Below are 21421 nucleotides of genomic sequence, written 5' to 3'. Positions count from 1 at the left end.
ACATGCAGATGTGCTGTGTACATGCCAAAAGAACAGTCTTTTCCCAGAATGTGAGACTGGAAATCCGATGGCCTGTGATTTGGTCTCACCTTTGCAATAACTGACGTGATTTTTTTTAACAAATCCCATGGGCCTAATTTTTCCAAAAGTGGTTTCTGGTTTTGAACCTCTCAGTGTTTTCGTTATAGAAGCTTTTGCCATAGAACTTGAGAGCCTGCAGTTTGCCAGGAGTTTGTGGAAAAGCTAATCTGATGGTGTCAGAAATTTGGATAAAATGAGGCTGAAAGCTGACATCCAAATCAGGACATAACTAATCTGTTACATTTTATAGAAGTTGTGCTGATTTTCCATCTCTGGGTAGAGGAAGAGAATCTACTTAAAATTAGATTGCTTAACTTTCAGTCCCTGGCATTCCAATTTGTGTAAGATACATGTTCTCACCAATTCATAGCTTAGCAATTCAGTGACAAAGCAAAAGTTGGTAGCAGGCAGAAAATTCCACTAGTTAATTTCTCTTGGCCTGTATTCTGAGCCAACTTTTAATGTATTTCATGTTTTCTTATAGTAGAGCTTAAAATTGAGATGTTGCAGTGTACCCTGTGGAGACTGCCTCTACACTCTTTGGCAGGTGGGGAGAACAACTGGCAACATAGCGCTATAACTTATAATCACAGTTGAAACACAGCCACAGATATTTGATAGAAGATGGTCTGGGTTTTATAGCTAAGTTAAAATTTTTTTCAGTTGCTTTGTGGTTTTCAGTTCAGTTCCATCTTTTCAGATGCTCAAGAATAAATAAATTTGAAGAAAAATTAATATTTGCTGTTCAGGAGAAGCTTTGCAGCAGGGATTTCATGATTCCTGGGTAAAAACAGAGTTTAAATGGCAACAGTTATGCTTGCTTTCTTTTTGTGCTTTCAGTGTCATTTGTTTCTCTCATAGAAAATACGTGCACTGGAACCAGAAGGCAGCTTGAAAATGGACTTGATTATTGTGAAGGCAGATGCTGCTCTTCGCAGCATCAGTGAGGATAAGAAGCATGAGGTACTATCTAAACTGAAAGACATTAAAGCCTTGTGGGAAGAGACAGCAATATACATTACTCACTGTCACAGGTAAGACAAACGTACTCTGCACAACACTGCTCTGTGGTGTGTTGAGGCAGTTGTCTCACACAGGGCTTTCATAAAGTGCTCCTCACCTTTCTCTGCTACGTGGATTGTAGATGGCAATCACTGCTAATCCTAGTCCCATGAAGATGTGGAGAGAGGGTCTGTGTGGGCAGAGAGGGTCTGTGGGACCTCAGTGCTTTCTGCCTTCACAGCCAGCCCACTTCATGGTCTTGAGTGATGAGTACAGGGACTTTGTACAGGGTATTTCTTCCCCTGAGCAGAGAGGACCTGGAAGGTGAATCTGGACCCTCTGGAATCAGAGCAGCTTGAAATTGCAGAGAACCTTGTCCTTTGCTTTGAAAGCCTTTTGAGCTTACCAGTCTCAACTGCTCCTGTCATAATTTCATCTGACTAACTCATCTCTCTTGCTCTCTCCAACAGCCGTATTGAGTGGATCTGGCTGCACTGGAGTGAGTACCTGGAAGCCCAAGATGAGTTTTATGCATGGATTCACAACATGAGGGTGACCTTGGAGCCTGACATTGAGTTGCAGCTTGGCTTAAAGGAGAAGCAGTGGCAGCTGGGCCATGCTCAGGTTCTGCTGAATGATGTCTTAAATCAATCGGTACTGCTGGAAAGGATGCTAGAGGAAGCTGCTTCCTTGTTCAGCAGGATAGGTGACCCCAGCGTTGATGATGATGTTCAGAAGAAAATGAGGGTGGAATATGAAGGAATCAGGAAAGAAGCTCAGGTATGCCTATAAAGAGTGGGAGGTGTTCAGATTTCAGCAATATACGGTATTGTTTGCTATCTGCCACTTGAGTGGTGGGGCTTAGCTGGTAGGACTGCAAAAAGGAGCAGAGCTGAGGACCCCTGTTCTTCCAGTCGGTGGACTGTTTGCAACAGTCATCATGTCCCAAGATAAGCTGTTAATTGGGATGCTCTTACACTGCGCTTTATAGTATGTTGTTGTAAAGTAACTGCAAGCTGCTTGCTGTGGCCTAGTGAATATTGGTTCAGGTCATCTCTGTATGAAGTTTGAATTGTGTCTCATCTTTCAGCACATTAGTGATCCTTGTATAACCAGATGTGAAGTACCCATTCCTGGAGCCAGGGAATATTACAGGCATGCACCCTTGTTGGATGAATTGGCATTAGTCCAGATCCAGAGCTGCACTCCTTCCCTGCAGAAATGGGAAGCACAGAGGTGGGAGTCAGCTGTGGCCCAACACTGAGCTCAGCTAGCCAATTCCAGTATCTGGAAGATTTTCACTGCATACATATACTAATTCTTGCCTGGTGCTAATCTTCTAGCTTGAACAGTTGTTAGACAGGCTGGTGTAAGACATCCTAGTTTATCTTTCAGTGCCGGTGATTTCTTTTACCCTATTCCTGGGTGAAGATTTCGGATAAGGCTCATACTTTTCACTTCTAAAACTCGGGTAAAGACAGGATTGGACCATGTCGCATGGCTAAGGGGCAGACATCTGCAGGTGGGCAGAAGAATTCAGTTTCTTGCTAGCCCATATCAACGGAAATACTCAAAGGAGTATTTGAAAAATATATAGACATGTCTATCTCAAGCATATAGAGATTAAAATCTAGTCTCTATCTCACAGTGGCTTCCAGGAATTCCATAGGCTAGAGTTACCTGGTGCAAATACAAAACTCTTTCATTGCATTGGCTCTGCTGTCTGCCTCTATCATAATGTTGCCTTCTATTTGTTCCCACACCTACACCCCAGCCAAGAACTGGAGCCTGACACTGATGTGTGCTCTTCGCCTGTGGCTGCTGTCATACAAAGTTAACTTCAGATCACACTGGAAGAACAACACCACTGGGATGCTCATGCTATTGCTCCACTCGCTCTACAGATATTTTTTCCTGTTTAAAAAAAATTCACCCAAAACAACAACAACAACAAAACCCGAGCTGGCACCTTTTATGAGCATGAAATTCAGATATTTTTTAGCCATAAATATAAAAGTGCTGCTAATAAGTGTCTCCAAAAACCAGAGCATATTTGGAAATCATGTTACTGCAGCTGCTGCAGAGAGGCTGTAAAGTCACCAACAGTCTTATGCCTCAGCATTGAGTATTTTTAAAGGTAGATCTTTTCATTACAAGGCAACTGGATTTACAAATAAGAAGTTTCCTGGGAATTCAGGTGTTGTCTATCTAGATTGCCATTTAAAATTGTCATTCATTCCTTTCTAACCAAGGTTTGGTTTTGGTTTTTGAAGCAGGAGACTGCCATTAGTTATTTTAATAAGGCAGTTCCTTCAAACAAGTCATTTGAATACTCAAAGCCAGAATGTGACCTCTCTGAGACTGGTTTTACATAGTGTAATTTCTCTTACTGACTTGGATACATGCTGGTGTAAATGAGATCAGGAAGTGCCTCGTAGTACTTAGATAAAATACGTCTTTATGTCTCCAGCGAACTGAGGTGCTAGAAAAAGCTTTGCTTTGGCATTGGTTACAAATACCAGATTTCATAGAAGGATGGAGTGAGAGAATCTAGCTAAGAAATCCCTCTTTCAGGAGGTATGGAACAAAGAAGGGAGTTGGGAAGCCTTGGATTTTGTAACTGAAGTAAATGCAGTGTTCATTAGCTAATGCCAAGGTTACAGGCACCTTGGGAGTCGTGTTGGGAAGTGTAACACTAGTTAGAGAAACCCTGCCAGCTCCTACAACGGGAGGGAGGAATGAATGAAAGGGATGTAGGAGTTGTAAGGGGGTTGCTCCGGCCCCTTGCCTGATGAGAGGCCAGGCTAAATGTGACTTGCAGATGCCAGCTGAATGCCTGAGCTGCCTGCCAGAGGAGGCTCACTGGTGTCTGTAGATTACACTTGTGTTTGAAGAGCATTTTTAGATCCCTTGCAGTTGTCCAGCTCTATCAGAAGGCAAGCTCTTGAACAGTGTTTCTTAAATGGTTTGCATGTGACATTGCTTCTCTGGTATGAGCAAATGGTGGGGTTTTTTTTCCTTCTTAGTCCTAATGTGTCCTTATCATTCCCAAATTTTGAAAGCACGTAATTTTCTTTTAATTACAATGACAAAGATATTTTTAGATGTGGCAGCCATTTCCTATGTGCTTTCCCTTGTGTAACAGTATGCAGACGTAAATGGTTGTGGGTTTTAGCATAAATGATGACTGAAGATTATAAGAGAAGTTCTGATATACAGTGTGTTGATATTTAGTCAAATATATCAAATATGTCTGAGCACATCAAATGAATGTCAGTACATGCTGTCTCTGTTAACTGAAACCTAGGTATTTATAATGCCAGCCCTCACGTACCCTAGAGTTAAGACTGAAAGCACCAGGAAGGACTACAGGAGCTTTCTGGACTCGAGATACCACAGAGGGATTTAAGGCCGGAACTTCCTGCATGTGCTCTAGATTGCCTTCCCGAGGAGGCTCATTGGCCTTTGCTGGCTATAAGGGGAGCTCAGGGGAGAGGGCTTGCCGTGCCTCTGTCCACCCTCCGTGAGCACCTGGGGCTGGGCATACGCTGCCCAGACACATCTCTTCTCTGGAGCCGTGGCAAACCCTTTGTTTTCCTGTCGGTGCTCTCACTCTTTCCAGGGCTCTGTCCTTGCCTAATGTGTCCTCACATTGACCCAAGTACATGTGGAGATGGAGTTTAACAATGTCCTGCTCCCCGAACAGCTAACCTGACAGAAGCACACGATATTGTATTTTCCGTCATTAGAAAGTTTCCCTGCCTGTCCTTGGGGCTCAGCCAGCTCTTTGTAAGCCGTTTGTATGTCAGCTAGCACAGTCTCTCCAGACCCATGACGTCTCTTGCCTGACCTCATAGGCCAGCTGGAGTATCCAAACTGCGCTCCTTTGTTTGGGCTGAATACCCTCGCCAGGGGTGGGTCATTTCCACTTCCTTTTTAGCCCTCTATATATTAGCGTAAGACTTTTGAGTTTAATAATCTCTGCTTTGTTATTCTGACTTGCTCCCTTTGGAGCTTCTGTCAGTGCAACAAATTAACCTAATTCCCTGGAATCAGTAAGCTCAGGCTGACTTGTTTCACTTCAGTGTTTGGCCCCTTTACACCTCTATAAGATTGCATTCTTTAAGTATCTAGCTTGAGGTCAAGGTGAGAATTGTTTAACCTGCACACACCTCTGTGGATTTGAGAATCAAGGCAAGACGATTTAGCAAAGTGAGGTGTTCTGCTGGATAGGAGAGCCCATGGTGACTGATGCTGGCCTAGCTGCAGAGAAGCTGACAGGATGGTGATGGCCCACTGCCACCTCAGGCAGGTTGACGGGTGTGGGGACGTGCCTAGAGCCTCGCAGAGACAAGCAAAACACAGAGGGGACCTTGAAACTATGCCCACCATTGCAGCTATCTCCCTGCTCTCTGGGGAGGGCAGCTGGGATGAAGCTCTGCTCAGAGGCATGGGATGTGTTCCTTACTACAGAAAATGAAACTCAGCTCATTGTCTGTGACAACAAAGCCTTTCGAGTGTGCTGCAGGCACTAAATGGATTGCACAAGGAACAATTTTTTTGCTAATGTAACCAGAGCGTACCTCGATTGCTCTCCATGCCAGCTGATGAAAGGCAAGAAAAAAATCAGTCTGATTTTGTGGGAAATAACGCTTAGGTTGGATAATGTATTAGTGAAACAGCAATAACAGGATTACTCATGATTCGTGTAAAATTTTCCTCAGCAAGGGCTAAAATTCAGCTGACAAACAAGGATAATCAGAGCAAATGTGCCTCTGCCTTGTTGTGAGGGGTGCCAGGCTGGGTCGGTGGGGAGCAGCTCGTGGTGTGCAGGCCCTTGTAGGACTGGGGTTTGTTGGTTACAGGGTACACACACAGTAACTTGGAAAATGAAGCCTGCTTTCCATAGACTTAAATTGGCTTCCAGGGTCTGCAGTACCACCACAGGATAGTTTGTGATCTGCTAATTGAGTAAGTGTGAAAGTTCCGGGGCTTTATGATTTCTAGGGATACCTTGAAGTTGACGGTCACGTTGTGTACAGCCTGTAATGAACCCTTTGAAACAATTTGTATGCCCCTAGCACAGTCTCTCTTACTCTCCTTTTGAGAGACAGGCAAAGTCAATCAGTTGTGTGCTCATCTCTATTTTTAACCAGCATGGGGAGCATACCTGCTTGTCTCCCAGAGTAAAAACCACAAACAGACTTCTGTCTCTTTTCTTTTTCTAATGAGAGAAAAAGAAGTTTTGGAAAGGACGGGCTAGAAATTCACCAGAGAGGACCTTGTGGTTTGTCTCCTCAGAGACTAGCCGTTGAGAGCCTCCAGCATGACCCAGACTGGGACAAGTCTTTACACCCTTTTGTGTCCTATGTCTTGAGGAGAACTGTGAATTCCTGTGGAGGCCAAATGCTGTCGGGGCTTGCAGAAAGGGACTCTTGTTTATAGATTCTAGGTTACAGTGTAAAGGAAAAGAGCCAGATAAGCACCGTCCTCATGGTTTCTGATGTCTCTTGTTACAGAGCAGAGTGAAACTGCTTGAAAAGATAACCAAGGAACACGAGCAGTACAGTGCTAATGTCAACCAGTTTCAATCGTGGCTGAATGATGTGACAGAAAGATTAAACTGCTGCATTGGAGAAGCAACGAAGTCTTCGGCAGAGCACAAGTTAAAGGAACTGAAGGTCCTTAAACAATATAATTCTGACAAGGAGCCGGGATTGTGTGTTCTCCATGACTATATATGTTTCCCAAACCACACAAGGGTGTACTTCAGAACAGAATAACACAAACAAAATAAGGTGGTGATTGTAACATGGGTTACGGGAGGAGAGTTGTATCGGGTCCTAAAACCGTCAGTGCATATCATTCTCCCATCTGTAGCATGAGTCACCACCTGGTCTGCTTTGTTTTTCTTAAAGCCTGATCTGTGGTTGTGTGATTGTTTGAGAATCTTGCCCTTTAAACTTGTGTAAACGAATGATATTTGGTAAACATGATCCAAGTAGAGCCTGAACGCTCACAGGTTTTGAGAGTTTAGAGCTGGTGATAAAAATACCAGTTTTGAGAACAGTATCAGTATTTTGTTGCCACTGCTTAAACTGTTCAGCTTTAAATCTCTCAGAGATCTGATAATTAGTATTTCTTATTGCGTGCAGTTCCTGTTTGCTTTGTCAGGGACCTCAGGTGAGAAGCATTTCTGAAAATCAAGACAGTATTTTCAGAATTGTAGCAGTTAGTATTACTCAGAAGGCAGTGAAGTCACCAACCCTGGCTTCTGGTCACTTAAAAAAAGACATACTTTGAAATAAGAACTGAAGAAGAAAATATGTACAACCAGGAGAGGTGGTCTTATTTTCCTACTGCTTTCATTTTTTTCCCCAACTTCCCATTCCTGCATCTAATCTTTATTTAACTTCTTTCTTCAGGAAATTGCCAAAAACATTAGGAGTGGTGGAAAGAAGTGGAACTACCTTGAAAATCAGTGTGCAGAGGTGATTCAGAATACCTCCCCACTCGGAGCTGAGAGAATGAAGGATGAACTTGAACAGCTTAGAAAAGCCTTGGAGAAGTTGAAACTGCTGATAAGTGAGGAGGAGGAGAGATTGCTCAAGATCCAACAGTTAGAAAGTGCCTACGAATCCCAAGCCAGACAATTAGAAGCAGATGTCCAGGAGCTGAGAAAAGATCTACAGAGACTAGAAAATGACCTGGACCCTGGGGAAGGGGAGAAGCCTGAAGACGAGCTTGTAACTCTGTGGAGAAAATGCAGTGTAAGTCGTTACCCTTTGTATGCCTAAACCCAGCAGGTTCAAGTGCAGTCATAGACTGCACACACAGTCACATCCAACAGGTGCTTGTCCCGTTGGCTAAAGGTGATAAGGAAAGAGTAGGAGTGTGTATGAAACAGACTGAGGAAAATGTGAATAGCAACAATGGAACCAACTGTTCTAACCTTTATCTTATTCTGGACAGAGGGGGTGGGGTTGGAGGATATGTTGGAGTTTGTCTCGAGTTCAGAGGGACCATGTGCAAAAAGAGCACAATACAGAGCAAACAACACGATTTGCTCTATTTAAAAAGAAGCAGGAAAATAGTGCCTCACTGTATATACAAATACATACATACATATACACACACACAAATACACATATTTTGGGGGTATTTGGTAAGACCATTTCTATATTATATCCTTCATCTGTGTAAAGTGGGTACCTGTATTCCTTTAGTGGCAGAGACATCTTCATTCCTAAGAAGTCCCAAGTCTATAGCAATCCAGTATTTACACGAGAATCGATCTGTTGCAAAGATGAACACAAGAAGTTTGTCACACATAAAGTAGATAAGAATCTTTACCACTCGTTTCCTCTTGAGGGCTGGTTTTGCATTTATTATCTGTTCTCAAAATGCCTTTCATTGCTATTTGTATGTCTAGAACTCAGCAGGACTATGTGGGAAAAGTATATGCAAAAAGAATCCACAAAATACATACTGGTTCAATCCAGCTACATTTGCATGGGTTTTTTATTAGTTTAGTTTCCCTGTGTTGCCCTAGAATTAACTTTCTGTGTATGTGAGTCTTTGAGAAAGATATCTTCCTGCAAACAGATGCAGTTAAGACTGCTCCAGAAATGCATCTCGTTATATACTCCAATCAGTGAACTGAAACTGGGCCTGTTTGTGGTTCACTCTGTTCAGACTGAACCCTGCAGATCAGATGCAGAGGCTGGGCAGTGTGAGGAGAGGAGAGAGAGCCTGAAGGAACAAAACTGTTTCTGAGAATGTTTTCTGCCTTAGCAAAGTCCATATTCCTTACAATCAGGAAAAAAGGCAGTGGAAAGGGGGCTTGTGAATACCCTGAGAAACAGCCTTATCTCTTCATTTCATGTGCCAGAAACTACAAAAGGTGTGATCTGTTCATTATTTTTATGATTAAGGCAACAAGAGCAGCTCTAGCTGCAGAAGAGTCCAAGGCTGAGAGGCTGAAGGCTCAGCTTAAGGAGCTCCTCCGGTTTTCCCAAGATGTGCAGCCGCACGCTGAGAGTGTTGTCTCTGCAATACAGCACTATCAGAGGTAGTGGGAAGTCTGATTATGCTGGGGGGTGGGGGGAATCTTCTCTCAGAAATTGAAGGGATTAGCAAGGGCCTAAGAAAAAAGTGGTATGTCATCTGATTGTAGGTGACGGGTAGAAAAGAAAGGCCTTTGCTAATTACGTCTGCCTCCAGGTTTCAGTAAACCTGTGATTTTAGCCATTTCCTAGGAGCTGTAGGCTGCTGGCCATTTTCAAGCAATGATCTTGCATCATGAATGTTGTGTATGGTTTGAAGAAAATTAGATTGTTGGCAGCTAATTTGATCTGTTTAGCATTATTATAATAATAATATATGTATTTTGCTTGCCTTTCATGACAGCAACTAGAAAATCAGGACAGGAGCTGTAACAGTGAACGGTTAGAAGAATTATGGCCCTCCCTTGTTCAGTTTGTTGTGGTGACTCATCAGCCTTAGCAATTATTTGGCAGAGTTTGTTCCCCTTCTCCCAGCGGCAGATATGCGTGATTCCTGTTTTCAACTTGCCTTGGGTTGGAAACTCTGAAAGTTTAGCCTCTCCCCAGACTCAGTGTTTCCGTTTCCAGGCTGCCTGGAATCAGGAAGTAAAGAAGCTGCAGCAAATTTTGCAAACTAGAAGAAAGGATCTTTTTTTTAAGGAAGAAGAAAGGTCAGTTTTTTTGCTGTATCCAAGCTTACTTTCCTCTGTCCCGTGCACAGTATGCTGTCCTGCTGGAAGGGTTATAGGTCATTATGGGAAAGGATTACAGTTTAAAAACTAACAAGTAAGCGGTGTCGAAAGAGAAGCAGAGGAGGCAGGGGATTTGCCTCTGCGTAGAAAATGGCAGCTGCTCTTTTGCCAGATTCTGTCCGAAGATTCGTTTCAAAGTCTGGCAGCTTCACGCTGAGCCTGGCAGGGGCAGCAGAGCAAATGGCAAACGACATGTAACGTCAGAACTTTCTATTTGTGGAGCTTATGGCCTCTGCAAGCTTGCCTTTGTTTAGCTCCGTAACGTCCCAGTGACACAGGTAAGATTGTCGTTTCTGTTTTTAGAGAAAGGCAGTATTAATCTTGATTGGCTTTGCTCTTGCCTGCCTGCCTTGTGAATATGTAGCATACTGCCCATATGAACATATAGTTTGGGCTGCATTCTGCCATATCAAATAGGATTCTGCAAACTGGGAGGAAAAGCTTTTCTGGAAAGCTGAGAAAAACAGGAGGCAGCTGTATGGGGTGTGCCACTGCTAGGCCTTGCTACTCAGCTGTATTTTGGATGAACTTTTATAAGAGAAGCCTGGGTATTTAAAGAATGTGTGCTGATTTTTTTTGGTTTTTTTCCCAATATATGTATATACATGTGTATAGCTGTGCATATATGTGTGTACATAGATAAATGCATAGCTTTTACCCAAATCACATATATATTAACATAAATACAATTGATTCTGCAAAATTTTAAACATTTATATCTGAAAAAAATGTATTTTCCTCTTTTTGTAGGTAACATAAGGTGTTCAAAGATTTATTAATGTAATTTTTTAAAGGAACAAAGACTCGGTAATGTGTCAAACAATACAGGCAACTGCAGTTAAATTCTAGACACTTTTGGCCGGTTGCTCCCATCCGTCAGTGAGACTCCTCCAATAATAGGATTTGTTAAATCATGCTGGTGGTAGCAGCCAAGGAAGATCACATACAAGGGGAGACTGCGGGCTGCTAGAAAGGCAAAATAATTCCTGATACACAGTTGCACATAAGACAAATGTGTCTTACATCGTCTAAATAAAGTTTTCTTGGATATCTCTGACTGACAGAGCAGCTGTCGGTACGCAGCCCCAGGCTCAGACAGTAAAATAGACTGAGGCTTTTGTGTTGGATACACTTTACACACGCGTATTGTATTAATTCATGCCTTGATGAATAGGATGTTTGGAGTTGGATTTCTTTGTAATCCTCTTGGCTGTCACTTTATCCTTGCAGTGTGAAAGGCAAGACGTCTAAAATGAGCACTGATACAGAAACCCAACTGAGCAGACTCTTCCAAAATCCCCTGCAAGATTTTGAACGGTGGAAGTCATCGGTCCAGATGCTCCTGGGGACTCTGGAGCCAGAGCTGGCTCACATTGAGGTAGCAAACCTGTTACTAAGTTCTTTGTGTTTGCGCAGGCTGTGCCAGCAGCTGCCTGCATGCAGCTGCCTGCATACAGCTGCTGGAGAGCAGCATCTGGAAGGGTCTTTCCAGTATGGCAGGAAACCCCACAGTAAGGAGGTCAATACTGAACTCGAGCTGTAGCAGAATGTCTTGTTTTCTGCCCTTCGTTTGTTTATCTGGAGTTGTCAACTGAATAGGCTGAAATAAAGGGCTTATACAATGATGATAATGTTATTTAGCATTAGCCCAAGTCTCCCTGGACGGGAAGTCTGTGAACGCTGTTAAGAAGTGTGTGGTAATATAGCTGTGGGATCAAAATGCATAATTTCTGCGTGTGCCCAGGAGAGTGTTTGTTACTTTGTCATCCCTGTGATCTGCAGAATAAATGTGTCTGTGAACAGGGATGGAATTTATTCTTGGGATGAGCATTCAAGCTGTCCTTTCTGTTGGTTGTTTAGGCTTCTCCTCTGCACAGACAACTCTTTCCATAGTACAGCTTTCCTCTATTTCTGTTCACAAAATGGATGCAGCCCCGGTGCTTCTAACATTATCAGGAAGACTTTTCCTTTAACTGGGCACTGTCCAGGTACCTTCTGTTATCCCTTGTTGGCCCAGCATGCTGTTTTTACCTGACTTTGTCATACTGCTTTGGTTGTGTGACTTTTGTGAGAATAATACGGTTATATGATTTTTATTTATATTTTTTTGGTATGATTTCATTGGAAGATTTTTTCTCCTTTAGGCTGCTGTAGCTGAAAGCTCCCAGTTCAAAGAGAAATTGATGACATTACAGCTGAAGAAAGATTTGCTAAACAATGTCCTTGGTGAGGAAAAAGCAAAATCTTTCCTGCAAGAAGTAGCTGAAGCTTCAAAGGAGAGAGAAATTCTACACAGAAGTCTGCTGCAAAGCAAGAGCAAACTCCAGGTGGGCTTCAAAGCCCGTGTACAGTCTTTGCCTGTGACAAAGACAGTGATCAATGTTTTACTAAGCCAGTTTTATAGATATAAATTTGGTACTAACCAGCTGTGTGCAGTTGTTTTTTCTAAGTTGATCAAATATTCAAATAAATTTGCGTTCTGTTGCACAGTGTAGCTTGGTGTTTGTTCCAAGTATGAAATGGACATTGAAAAAAGATAATGCCAAGGGATGTATGTTGAATGCTGGATCTTTCTTCTTTCTCCATCTAGAATTTGATATCACAACATAAGGACTTTGATGCTGGTTTCGCACCTTTGCAGAAGAAATTATCTGCCATCAAAGCCAAATTAGTTTTAGAGAAGGAACCACGGCCTGACCTCTTGGGTAAAAAGACACAACTCCAGAGACTCCAGGTACATTACAGTAATGTTTGACTGTGATATCCTCAGTTAACTGTGATCCCGTTTGTTCATATTTTATTAGCATTAGGAATGCAGTACCTTGTCCTCTCGATCGATTGTGTGTTAGATAATTTCATTTGGTCCAGTTTATAGCATGGAGTAGATGAAATTGAAGCAGCATGGCTGAAGAACTGGCAAACTGGGCTTGAAGGAAGGAACAAGCAGCTGGAAGCTGTTGGTGCCACACCTTCTTGGGCTAGTTTTATTGCTGAAGAAAATGTATCCTGGTACTTCCCACTAGAAGTGAAACTGCACAAGATAACCTGAACAAATCTAACTCACTCCAAAAGCAGGGATTTCCCATTGTCCCACCTCCCTCTGCATCCCCACTTTTCTGCACTTCACCTTGTCACAGCTTTGACACGTGCTGAGTTTACTCCACGGGCTAATTCAGCTGGCAAAGAAGGAAAAAAATAATCACAGAAAAAGTTTATCATTTTCCACTTTATTAGTGTTTTGAACCTGCTCAAGGCATGCAGTGGGGCTATGTTAGCTGGGAGAGGGGAGAGAAGAGCAGGAGGGGAAGAGAGAGGGGAAGTGACTCTTCCTTTTTGCCATGGTAAGCTACAGTGATTCAGCTATATGGTGACACTTCACCCATGGTGACCACAGGGGTGTTATCAGCATGGTTCTTTGCAGTACTTAGCTAATTATGCTGTGTCGCCTCTGGCAGCTTCCCAGCAACTTGTCTTTGTTGTTATTAACAGGTAACATGTAAGAATGTCCAACAATTTCTTTCAGAAACATTTACTTCTAGACATGAAAAAAATCAATGTTCTTAATGACAGTGATTGTTTTGTTTTGTTTTGTTTTTTCTCCTCACACTGTCAAATGAAATTAATTTTAGTGTATGTTTTGTGGAGGTCCATGCCACATCTAGCACATTACCTGTATGTAATCTGTCTTTTCCTCTGTAGATGATCCAAGATGACTTGGCAGAGCTTGCAATTCAAATGGAGGAGGTAGAGAAGCTTGTTCAGTCAAATACCACACACAGGCATGAGATGAACCAACTTTCATCTGACTCTCAGGCCCTGAAGAGATCATTGGAGGTAACATAAGAAAGAGTTTTTAGTTGCTTGGGGAGTTATCAGTTGCCACTATTTAAAAAGATAAAAATAAAAAAAAAGCTTTGAGCATATAAGATTATATGCTTTGAGTGACAGGTATTTTAATTTCAGGGCAAAAAAGCACTGAATTCTTACGAGTTTGGTAACTCTTCCAGGATTCTCTGATTATTTCTAGTGTGATTTCCCTTTGGGATAGGATACCATCCACATTGATTTTTTTTTTTTTTTTTATCTATGGAAATTATCTTTGGAGTGGGACTGAGATTTCTGTCAGACCTCATAGTTGTATTATCATGGAGGTGCTTGGACTTCTCTGCAGATTCCTGGATAGTGTTCCTGTACCAAACTGTTTGGGTTTTTATAGCTTTGTGACCTAAACCTTGGTGAGAGAAAAGTGTTGCAATTGCAGAAGTACTTGTTTTGACCTGAGGCATTTGGTAGGTAGTAACTGTAGCAATAAAGGGACCTTCCAAAGCAGTCTCACAAGAAGAGCTTATAAAATTACCTTAGTTATGAAAGTCACCATAAAAATATGTATGATTAAGTGTTACCCTAATATGCACTGTGGAATTCTAGTTTCAATCTCAATAATTCCATTTATCGCTGAACTGGACTTCTGCCAAAAAAGTCTGTGCCATCATTTGTGATTCAAGGAGTTCGGGATGTATTTAATGTTGACTGGGTTATAAAAAACCCAGACATATTCTTTATTCAGTTTCAGCTGAAAAGGGAGATATTGTAGTGCTTAATGCCCCCCCATGTGGTTGAATTCAGGTCTGCAGGAGCTTGTAGGTGTTTTCTGTGCCACTAATGCTAAAGGACAAAGTTTTCTGTGTTTCATTAACAGCTGTTTTTTTCCTTTTTGCTCATGAGATTCAATGTCAGTAGTCACAGTGTTAGATCCAGTAATCAAACTGCTTTTTGTCTGTGTTTAGTTGCTGACATATTTTTATCATTTTCAGATGATGATACAGGAGACTGAAGAGCACGTTCAGAAGCATTGGGCATATAATGACAAGCTCTCTGACCTCCAGCAGTGGATCACAGTAACCGTGGAGAAGATTGCCTCCTGCCGGGGTGCTGATGGAGAGCAGAACACTGAGGGCAGGGTGGCAGACCTTGAGGTGATAAAAGCATCTTAGTCTAAGATGTTAATTGTTGACTGCAGCATTCAGACATGAAGGACAGGGGTTTTCTAGTGAGGGTGTCCTGGACGGGGAGAGTAATGATGTCTTATTCCTCCTGCGATAACTGTTGGCTGCTGCTGCCTCCCTGCTTTGCCCTGTGTCGTGGGATGTGGAGCTAGGTAAAAGGCAAGAACAGTGAGAAATGGCTAAGAACTGTTGAGGTGGATAAAGAATTATCAAAGGATGGGTGGTTTTAAAAAGAGCTCTTCCTGCCAGGGTGGTCTCTGTGGACAATACCTACCTTTGCCTGTATGTACTTATCGATACATTGAATATCCTTACCCTGTTAGCTTACCTTAGACTGTGCTGAACTGAGCCACAGCTGCTGGCTTTTCCCTGTGCAGCAGTATTTTGCGTGCTGGATTCATTCTGGCAGGTTACTTCAGCTGGCAGCTTTTGTCTTCGTAGGGGAAACCAAGATATCTCATGGCTACAGGAGGGGTGAGTGCATTGACAGCTTGTGCCCTTTAAGTTTTGCCATAAGCTCTTTGACCCATGTTGGCTCTTTGCAAGAATCCACAGCATATTTTTTTTCCCGTTAGGTATGTTCTAGCTAATGCCAACAGAACTAGCATAGTCCTGGACTGAACATGGCCTTCAGTCTGACATAGCCTCTGCTTTACCCAGGATACCTAGAAGTAACTGTAAGGGCTGTACATTTCAGAGATGGCTAGCTGAGTTTCCAGATAAGGAGATCCAGCTTCACGTTGTGGAAGCTCATGGCCAGCTGATCATGGAGAATTCTTCTCCAGAGGAGACTGCCCATGTCCAGGCAGAGCTGGATCAGCTGAAGGACTCATGGAGATCACTGAAGGAGATGGTAACTGGGTAAGTGTTCATGTACATCTTCCTCATGTCCGTTGAAGGGGATGCTGTTTACTGCTATATGACCAGACACACTTCATGCTTTATGCTTTGTGCTGTGAAAGTGAACAGTTATGTTACAATGCTAGGAGCACGATGAGATTTTATTTAATTGTTTGTGAATGGGAAACCATTACTTTCAAGAAAACGATTTTAGAGAATCCGAGGACCAGAGCAGTCTATGAAGCTGTCTTTACCTCATGCTTGGAGTAGGCAGTGTCTGCTTAGGACCTGGCTCACCCTGGTACTGCCGGTCCCTGTCAGAGGAAACAGGACATAGACTGAGTGACTTCTGCCATTCTGCCTTACCTGCCTGTTCTCCTTGGCATCTGATCTGGAGATATCACCGAGGAGGCTATGTCTGCACTGGGATTTGTGCCTTTTGCAAACCTGCAGGAGTATAAACAGAGCTAAAATCCTCTCTTAGCTGGCAAATATGGACTTACTTACCCTCACTGTGCAGAGTCAAACTGCTGCTCGTATTTGCTAGTCTGTATTGAAATTTAATACCATGCTACATATGTGAGTATACTCATACATAGTGTCAGAATAGGCAAAAAAATGGATGAAATCGAGGAAGGCTTGATTGTACCGCCTGCTGTTACCAGACTGGAAGGTATATTGTCAAGGGAGTATGTATTATTTTTTTGGTCCCTCACTCCCCTGAATAAAAGAAAACAAAACACTTGGAAATGCTAGAATTAGAGGACTGGTACTGCTTTGAGACATCCCTGTCTTGATCTTTATTTTGTTAAAAAAGTGTTGGAAATAACTTTAATAGTAATAATAGTATAATAATAGTGCTGTTTCAGCAGAGGTGTCCCCTGTAGCTCTGGTCAAAATGTAGATGTCTCATCTTTAGATGTTTCACAGCACTGATGTCTCCAGGTTTATGTTTTCAAGTCTTCTCAAAAAGTGGCAGTTAAAGAGACCAGTGGCTGATAAGAAGAAGAAAACAGCCTATGTGGACAGCAGATGGATGTCTGGACCTGCCCTTCCTCTTTTAAATGTAGATCCCAACGATAAGCAGGTGAGAGGCGGATTCTGTCTGCCTTCGTATCAGCTTCATCTGATACTATGGGTTACAAGGTTGGAGGTTAAGATCTTGCAATCGGGTCTTCAAAGGAAATGTCTGACATAACGCTAAGGGCTTTTTTGTTCTTGTTCTATAATCTAGGAGAGGATGGAAAAAGGGCAAAGTAAGAGCAACGACTTGAAGCTCCTACATGACTTTGAAGAGTGGTTACAAGGAGAAAACGCCAAACTGATCAAAACTCTTGCTGTGACTTCATCTTCTACAGAAGAAATTAAGGCACGCCAGAGCAAACTGGAGGTTAGTTTTCAGGGAACAAAGATGGAGACAAAGATTGCAAGAAGTTCAAATTCTTTGAGAATTAGAACAAAAAACGCAACATCAAAAAACCCCAAACTCACCAACCAACAAACCCCACAAAACAAACAAAAAAGACTCCCCCAAAACAACAAATAAAAGCCCCTTAAACCTACACTCGCTGCTTTGGAAGACTCTAGACTAGATGAAGCTCAGGACTTTAGGATGAGTATTTCACCCCTTCTGCTAAGAAAGGTCTGCCAGAGCCAGACTGGTAGAAGAGAGGGGAGCAGCTTGGCCTCTGGCTGTTGGATTGGACATTTCCAGTGTGGTGTGCAAAGGTGTTTATTAAAAGAACCTGGTTAAAATAATTGTCTGGTACTTGGCCTCTATCTTTTGTATTTCTGTTGATTATACCCAGATGCAATGACAATGGATGCTGTAAGAAATGAAACAAAGAGAAATATCCAAGGTTACAAGGGTCTTGCAGATGAGTGGACTCATTGTGTCACTTTAGGCCAAAAAAGTGATAACAAATATAAATGCACTATTCCACACTGCCCAGTAGTTTGATTTAGTACCCCTGTTCTTTTAAATGCTAGATTTAAAAAGCAGAGCCTTCTTGAGTTCTGAGTTGATGCTTACCTTGTCTTTGCCTCCAGGAGCTGCAGTCTCGTGTGCCTGATGGTCAGTGTCTCTTTGAGGACCTTCTTCATCTTCATCCTGTCACTGGAAACTCTGAAGATCTGGAGGACCTGCGTTACCGATGGATGCTCTACAAGTCTAAACTGAAAGAGTCCCTGAGTTCACCGGTAGGTGACGGCACTCGGTTCACAGTTTCTGATCTCTGCCATCGCTCTTTTAGGTTGCTTCACATTGCCAGTCATAATTCAGCAGTACATGTGTGGGTCTGCTTAATTAAAACCTCCCTCAGTAAATGTCATCAAAGACACAACAAACATAGCCGGGTATTTTTAAGTCTAAGAACAGAAATTCTCGTGTTAAAATAAAAGTTGTGCACTGTCTTTTCCCCTTTGTAAGCAATGCTCAGAATATTTCTCAAAGTGAAAGATTCGAAACAGAACAACAATTGTCCATTGTCAGATATGCATGCAGTTTGGGACTAAGATGTTTGTGCATGTGAATATTTTCGATATACACGTCGTTCTGGGCACATGGATTTCTAGCTTTTTGTCCTTTCTCCACACAGCATTCTCCATTGAGTTATTTTTTTTTAACAGTTCCTGCAGTAAGAATATGTTTGCGGTTCAGTATTTGTGTCTCCTGCTGTGAGACAGAGGGATCAGAATAGCCACTCACTGAACTGACTCAGAAAGTAACTGTGCACAGAAGAACCTAGTCGTTTTTGGAACTGTCTTTACAGGCTAAGGATCTGGAATGAAATAAAGAGGAGGTATTTTAATGCAAGAACCAAATGGTTAAAAAGCTGTAGAGTTACTATATGTAAGACATGCTAAGGATGGCAGAATTCATGCCTATATATAAGATCTTCCAGGGCATGCTAAAATATTCTCATGTTCTTAGCATAAACATACATAATTATTAATTAAGATTTGTCTAGCTTAACTACTTACATTGTGTGTTCAAGATACCTTCCAAAGCATTTGCGCACAGAAAGTACCAAATGCACACCTGGAAAGTCTAATCTTCTGATTAAAGTATCTGAACTCAAACACCTAAAATCTGAGGCACCTGAAAATTTTCTGCTTTGGGAAATGTTGTCTTCAAATCCAAAACTTACTTAGAGTACAAATCCTTTAAAGTGCAGGGAAGGTAAGCATGACCTCTATTAATAAAGAGCATATTTCTGAGAATTGATTGTAATGAGTTATTCTTTGTTGACCAAAACCTTGTGTAAACATTAATATAGTCAATAGGTGTCAGTAAAGTCAAAGCCATTGCTGGGAGAGCTGCTCATCCGATTCAAATGGTCAAGAACCCAAAAGCACTGCATGGTTCTGACTAATGTGTGTTAAAAAGATCATTAAAAAACAATATCCTAATGGTTCACTCTATCCAGGCGATCATGAATTTGGAAGAAACACATCCCCTGTGAGGTGAATACTTATTTATAGGCTCCACTGGGATCTTAAGTTCATGCTTCTTTTTCTTTTCCTTTTTTTTTTTTTTTCTTCCTTTTTCTTTTAAACAGAATGCGGGATCTTTGGAAGAACCAGACAGATTCAGAAAGGTATGACAGTTTCCTATGATTAAGCTAAAAAATGTTTGATGAGACATTTTGCAGATAATTATTTTAATTTAAATTTTTTAAAGATTCTTGACATTAACTTGATTATTAAGAGCCTCCCTTAAAAAAGAAGTTTGTTTTCTCCTGATTTTACAAAGAAAAAATATTACAGAGTTTTTACTCTTGAGCTATGCTTACTGCACCTCTGGAAGTTAAATACCCATCTCCTGGGAGAGTGAGTACAGGAACTCAGTTTTTGTACATTTACGTGCTGTATGAACTTAATTCATTTTTCAAAAGAGACTAAGGAAGAGATCAAGTCTCTCTGTAAAGGTTTTAGGGGCCAAGTGCCTAAAATAGTTCTGAAAACTGGACTTGTAATTCTTTAGACAATTCTGAAAAATTGCTTTGGATCATGCAGCCCACCTTTTTTCTAAGGCAGAAAAACAGAGAAAGTCAAGAGATTTGTCTAATGTTATTAGACTAAATCCTTATTCCAAGCAGCAGAATTCCTCCTGTGAAGGATTTTCTTTTGAAAGTGATGACATAAGAAACAGAAGCAGTACAGGAGATGATAAGGAGAAGCTTAAAGAAAATAAAATGCTGCCAGTTTCTTATTAAACCCAAGAAGCACTTCTGATCCCATTTTCATAAAGTCAGCGAGTTTTTCTGTTGACCTGAGCAGTGTTGAACTGTCTTTTCTCTCTGTCACAATTTGCTTTGTTTGTAGACACTGTTAGCTTCTATTTTGTACTGTCATCTCACTTTCCCTTTGTTTTCAGAAGGAATAGAGTAAGACTTTATTTGCCCAACGTAGAGTAGATTGGATGAATAACGTGCTGCAGGAGCATAATCACATAATCAGCTTAAGCTAAATCAAACCCTTGATTTCTCCTGTTGCAACATCTCTTTAGAAGACACCAATACTTAAAGGGTGCAGTATAGTGCACTTTTAGTATGGCCAGAGATCAAGACTTCCTCATTCAGGTAAGATAGTCCTCTGGTACTCAGATGTGGAGTAGCATCTCCAATATTTTTCCCCAGAGAAATATGGACCAATTTAAGGTAGTTTTCACACATCCCCTGAATAGTTTTGGCCACATTTCAGCCTTCCTGAAAACCCCCAAAGAGTTTGTGTTCTTTCCTGACTGGCTCAGCATTAATTGTTCACTACTGTTGATCATACAGTAAGGTCACCAGAATTTTTCGGGCTGGAAAAACAATGTGACATTGTAATACTTGGTGTTTAGGCAGCAAAACATTTAGTAGTGCTGCTTTTCCCTAGAAGAGGCCTAGAGGGATAGTCCAGAAGCTGACCAAGGAATTCTCTGGTTTCATTTGATTTGGTTGGGTCAAGTTGTTTGTAGGGGAAAACAAAACAAAACAAAAGCTTTAGGCATAAGCGCATCTCCACTGTGCAGTTAGGTATAATTTTTTAATCCATCTGTCCCACCTGCCTCAGGGTAGGTGGTATTTATTCATCCTTAACTTCTCTAGAGGAGACTGAAGTCTTCAGTTAGTTTTCAAGGATGCTGGAATAACATACTGGCAGGCAGCAAACCTTTGTCAATTAGGCCTACAGCAAGACCACAAAAAAAAATTCTACGAGTTTTTAATCGCTACTGAACACAAATAAAAGAGAAACAGCTCGGGGTGGGGAGGAATGAGGAACTGAAATACCTCATAAGCATGAAGGAAATGGCTCCCATTGCACCAACAAGTGATCTGCAGTTTCCCTCCAGCTAGTACAAATGTTGTGGTAACTTACACCTTGTTCACTTCAGTGTGATTTTGCTGACTTCAGGGCATTCGTCCTGGATGGAAATGGTGTCACTGTAATGAGAATGCAAGCACTGTAAGAGGAGGTTTCTTTTTCATTGAGGCTAAGGCTTTTATCAGGATGTGAGCCTGTGTTGCCATAAGATTGCTGAGCATCACTTAAGAGAACCGGAAAATAATGTTGATCCTTTTTGGATGCATCACTGTTCAGGCTGAGAGAAGAGGAAAAGCAAACTAACTGCAGAATTCATGGCTTTGCACTTTATTTTAAATTCACATTTAACATTGAAAGTGTGGCTAGAAATGGAGGAAGGATTAGG

The 21421-nt window shown here is 41.7% G+C and overlaps 1 protein-coding gene across 5 annotated transcripts in view; it reads left to right on the top strand.

Moving 5' to 3' along the window:
• Positions 1-21421, top strand: part of SYNE3 (spectrin repeat containing nuclear envelope family member 3) — a 93895-nt gene that overhangs the window by 47352 nt on the left and 25122 nt on the right. For 4 of the 5 annotated variants that reach the window (XR_012764546.1, XM_075426365.1, XM_075426364.1 and 1 more), the window contains 15 exons: positions 943-1115; positions 1554-1863; positions 6603-6764; positions 7509-7853; positions 9018-9154; positions 11111-11258; positions 12025-12207; positions 12471-12614; positions 13580-13714; positions 14695-14856; positions 15584-15747; positions 16672-16813; positions 16961-17116; positions 17776-17925; positions 19287-19325. Coding sequence is in view for 4 of the 5 variants with exons in the window: in XM_075426365.1 (XP_075282480.1) it covers positions 943-1115; positions 1554-1863; positions 6603-6764; positions 7509-7853; positions 9018-9154; positions 11111-11258; positions 12025-12207; positions 12471-12614; positions 13580-13714; positions 14695-14856; positions 15584-15747; positions 16672-16813; positions 16961-17116; positions 17776-17925; positions 19287-19325 (2550 nt within the window). In the remaining variant the exon portion in view is untranslated. The remainder of the gene's footprint in view (positions 1-942; positions 1116-1553; positions 1864-6602; positions 6765-7508; positions 7854-9017; positions 9155-11110; positions 11259-12024; positions 12208-12470; positions 12615-13579; positions 13715-14694; positions 14857-15583; positions 15748-16671; positions 16814-16960; positions 17117-17775; positions 17926-19286; positions 19326-21421) is intronic. The other variant, XM_075426367.1, reaches the window with a different exon arrangement.

The sequence above is a fragment of the Opisthocomus hoazin genome, chromosome 7 (assembly GCF_030867145.1).
Source record: "Opisthocomus hoazin isolate bOpiHoa1 chromosome 7, bOpiHoa1.hap1, whole genome shotgun sequence".
NCBI lineage: Eukaryota > Metazoa > Chordata > Aves > Opisthocomiformes > Opisthocomidae > Opisthocomus > Opisthocomus hoazin.
This window is presented reverse-complemented; position numbering and strand designations above follow the sequence as displayed.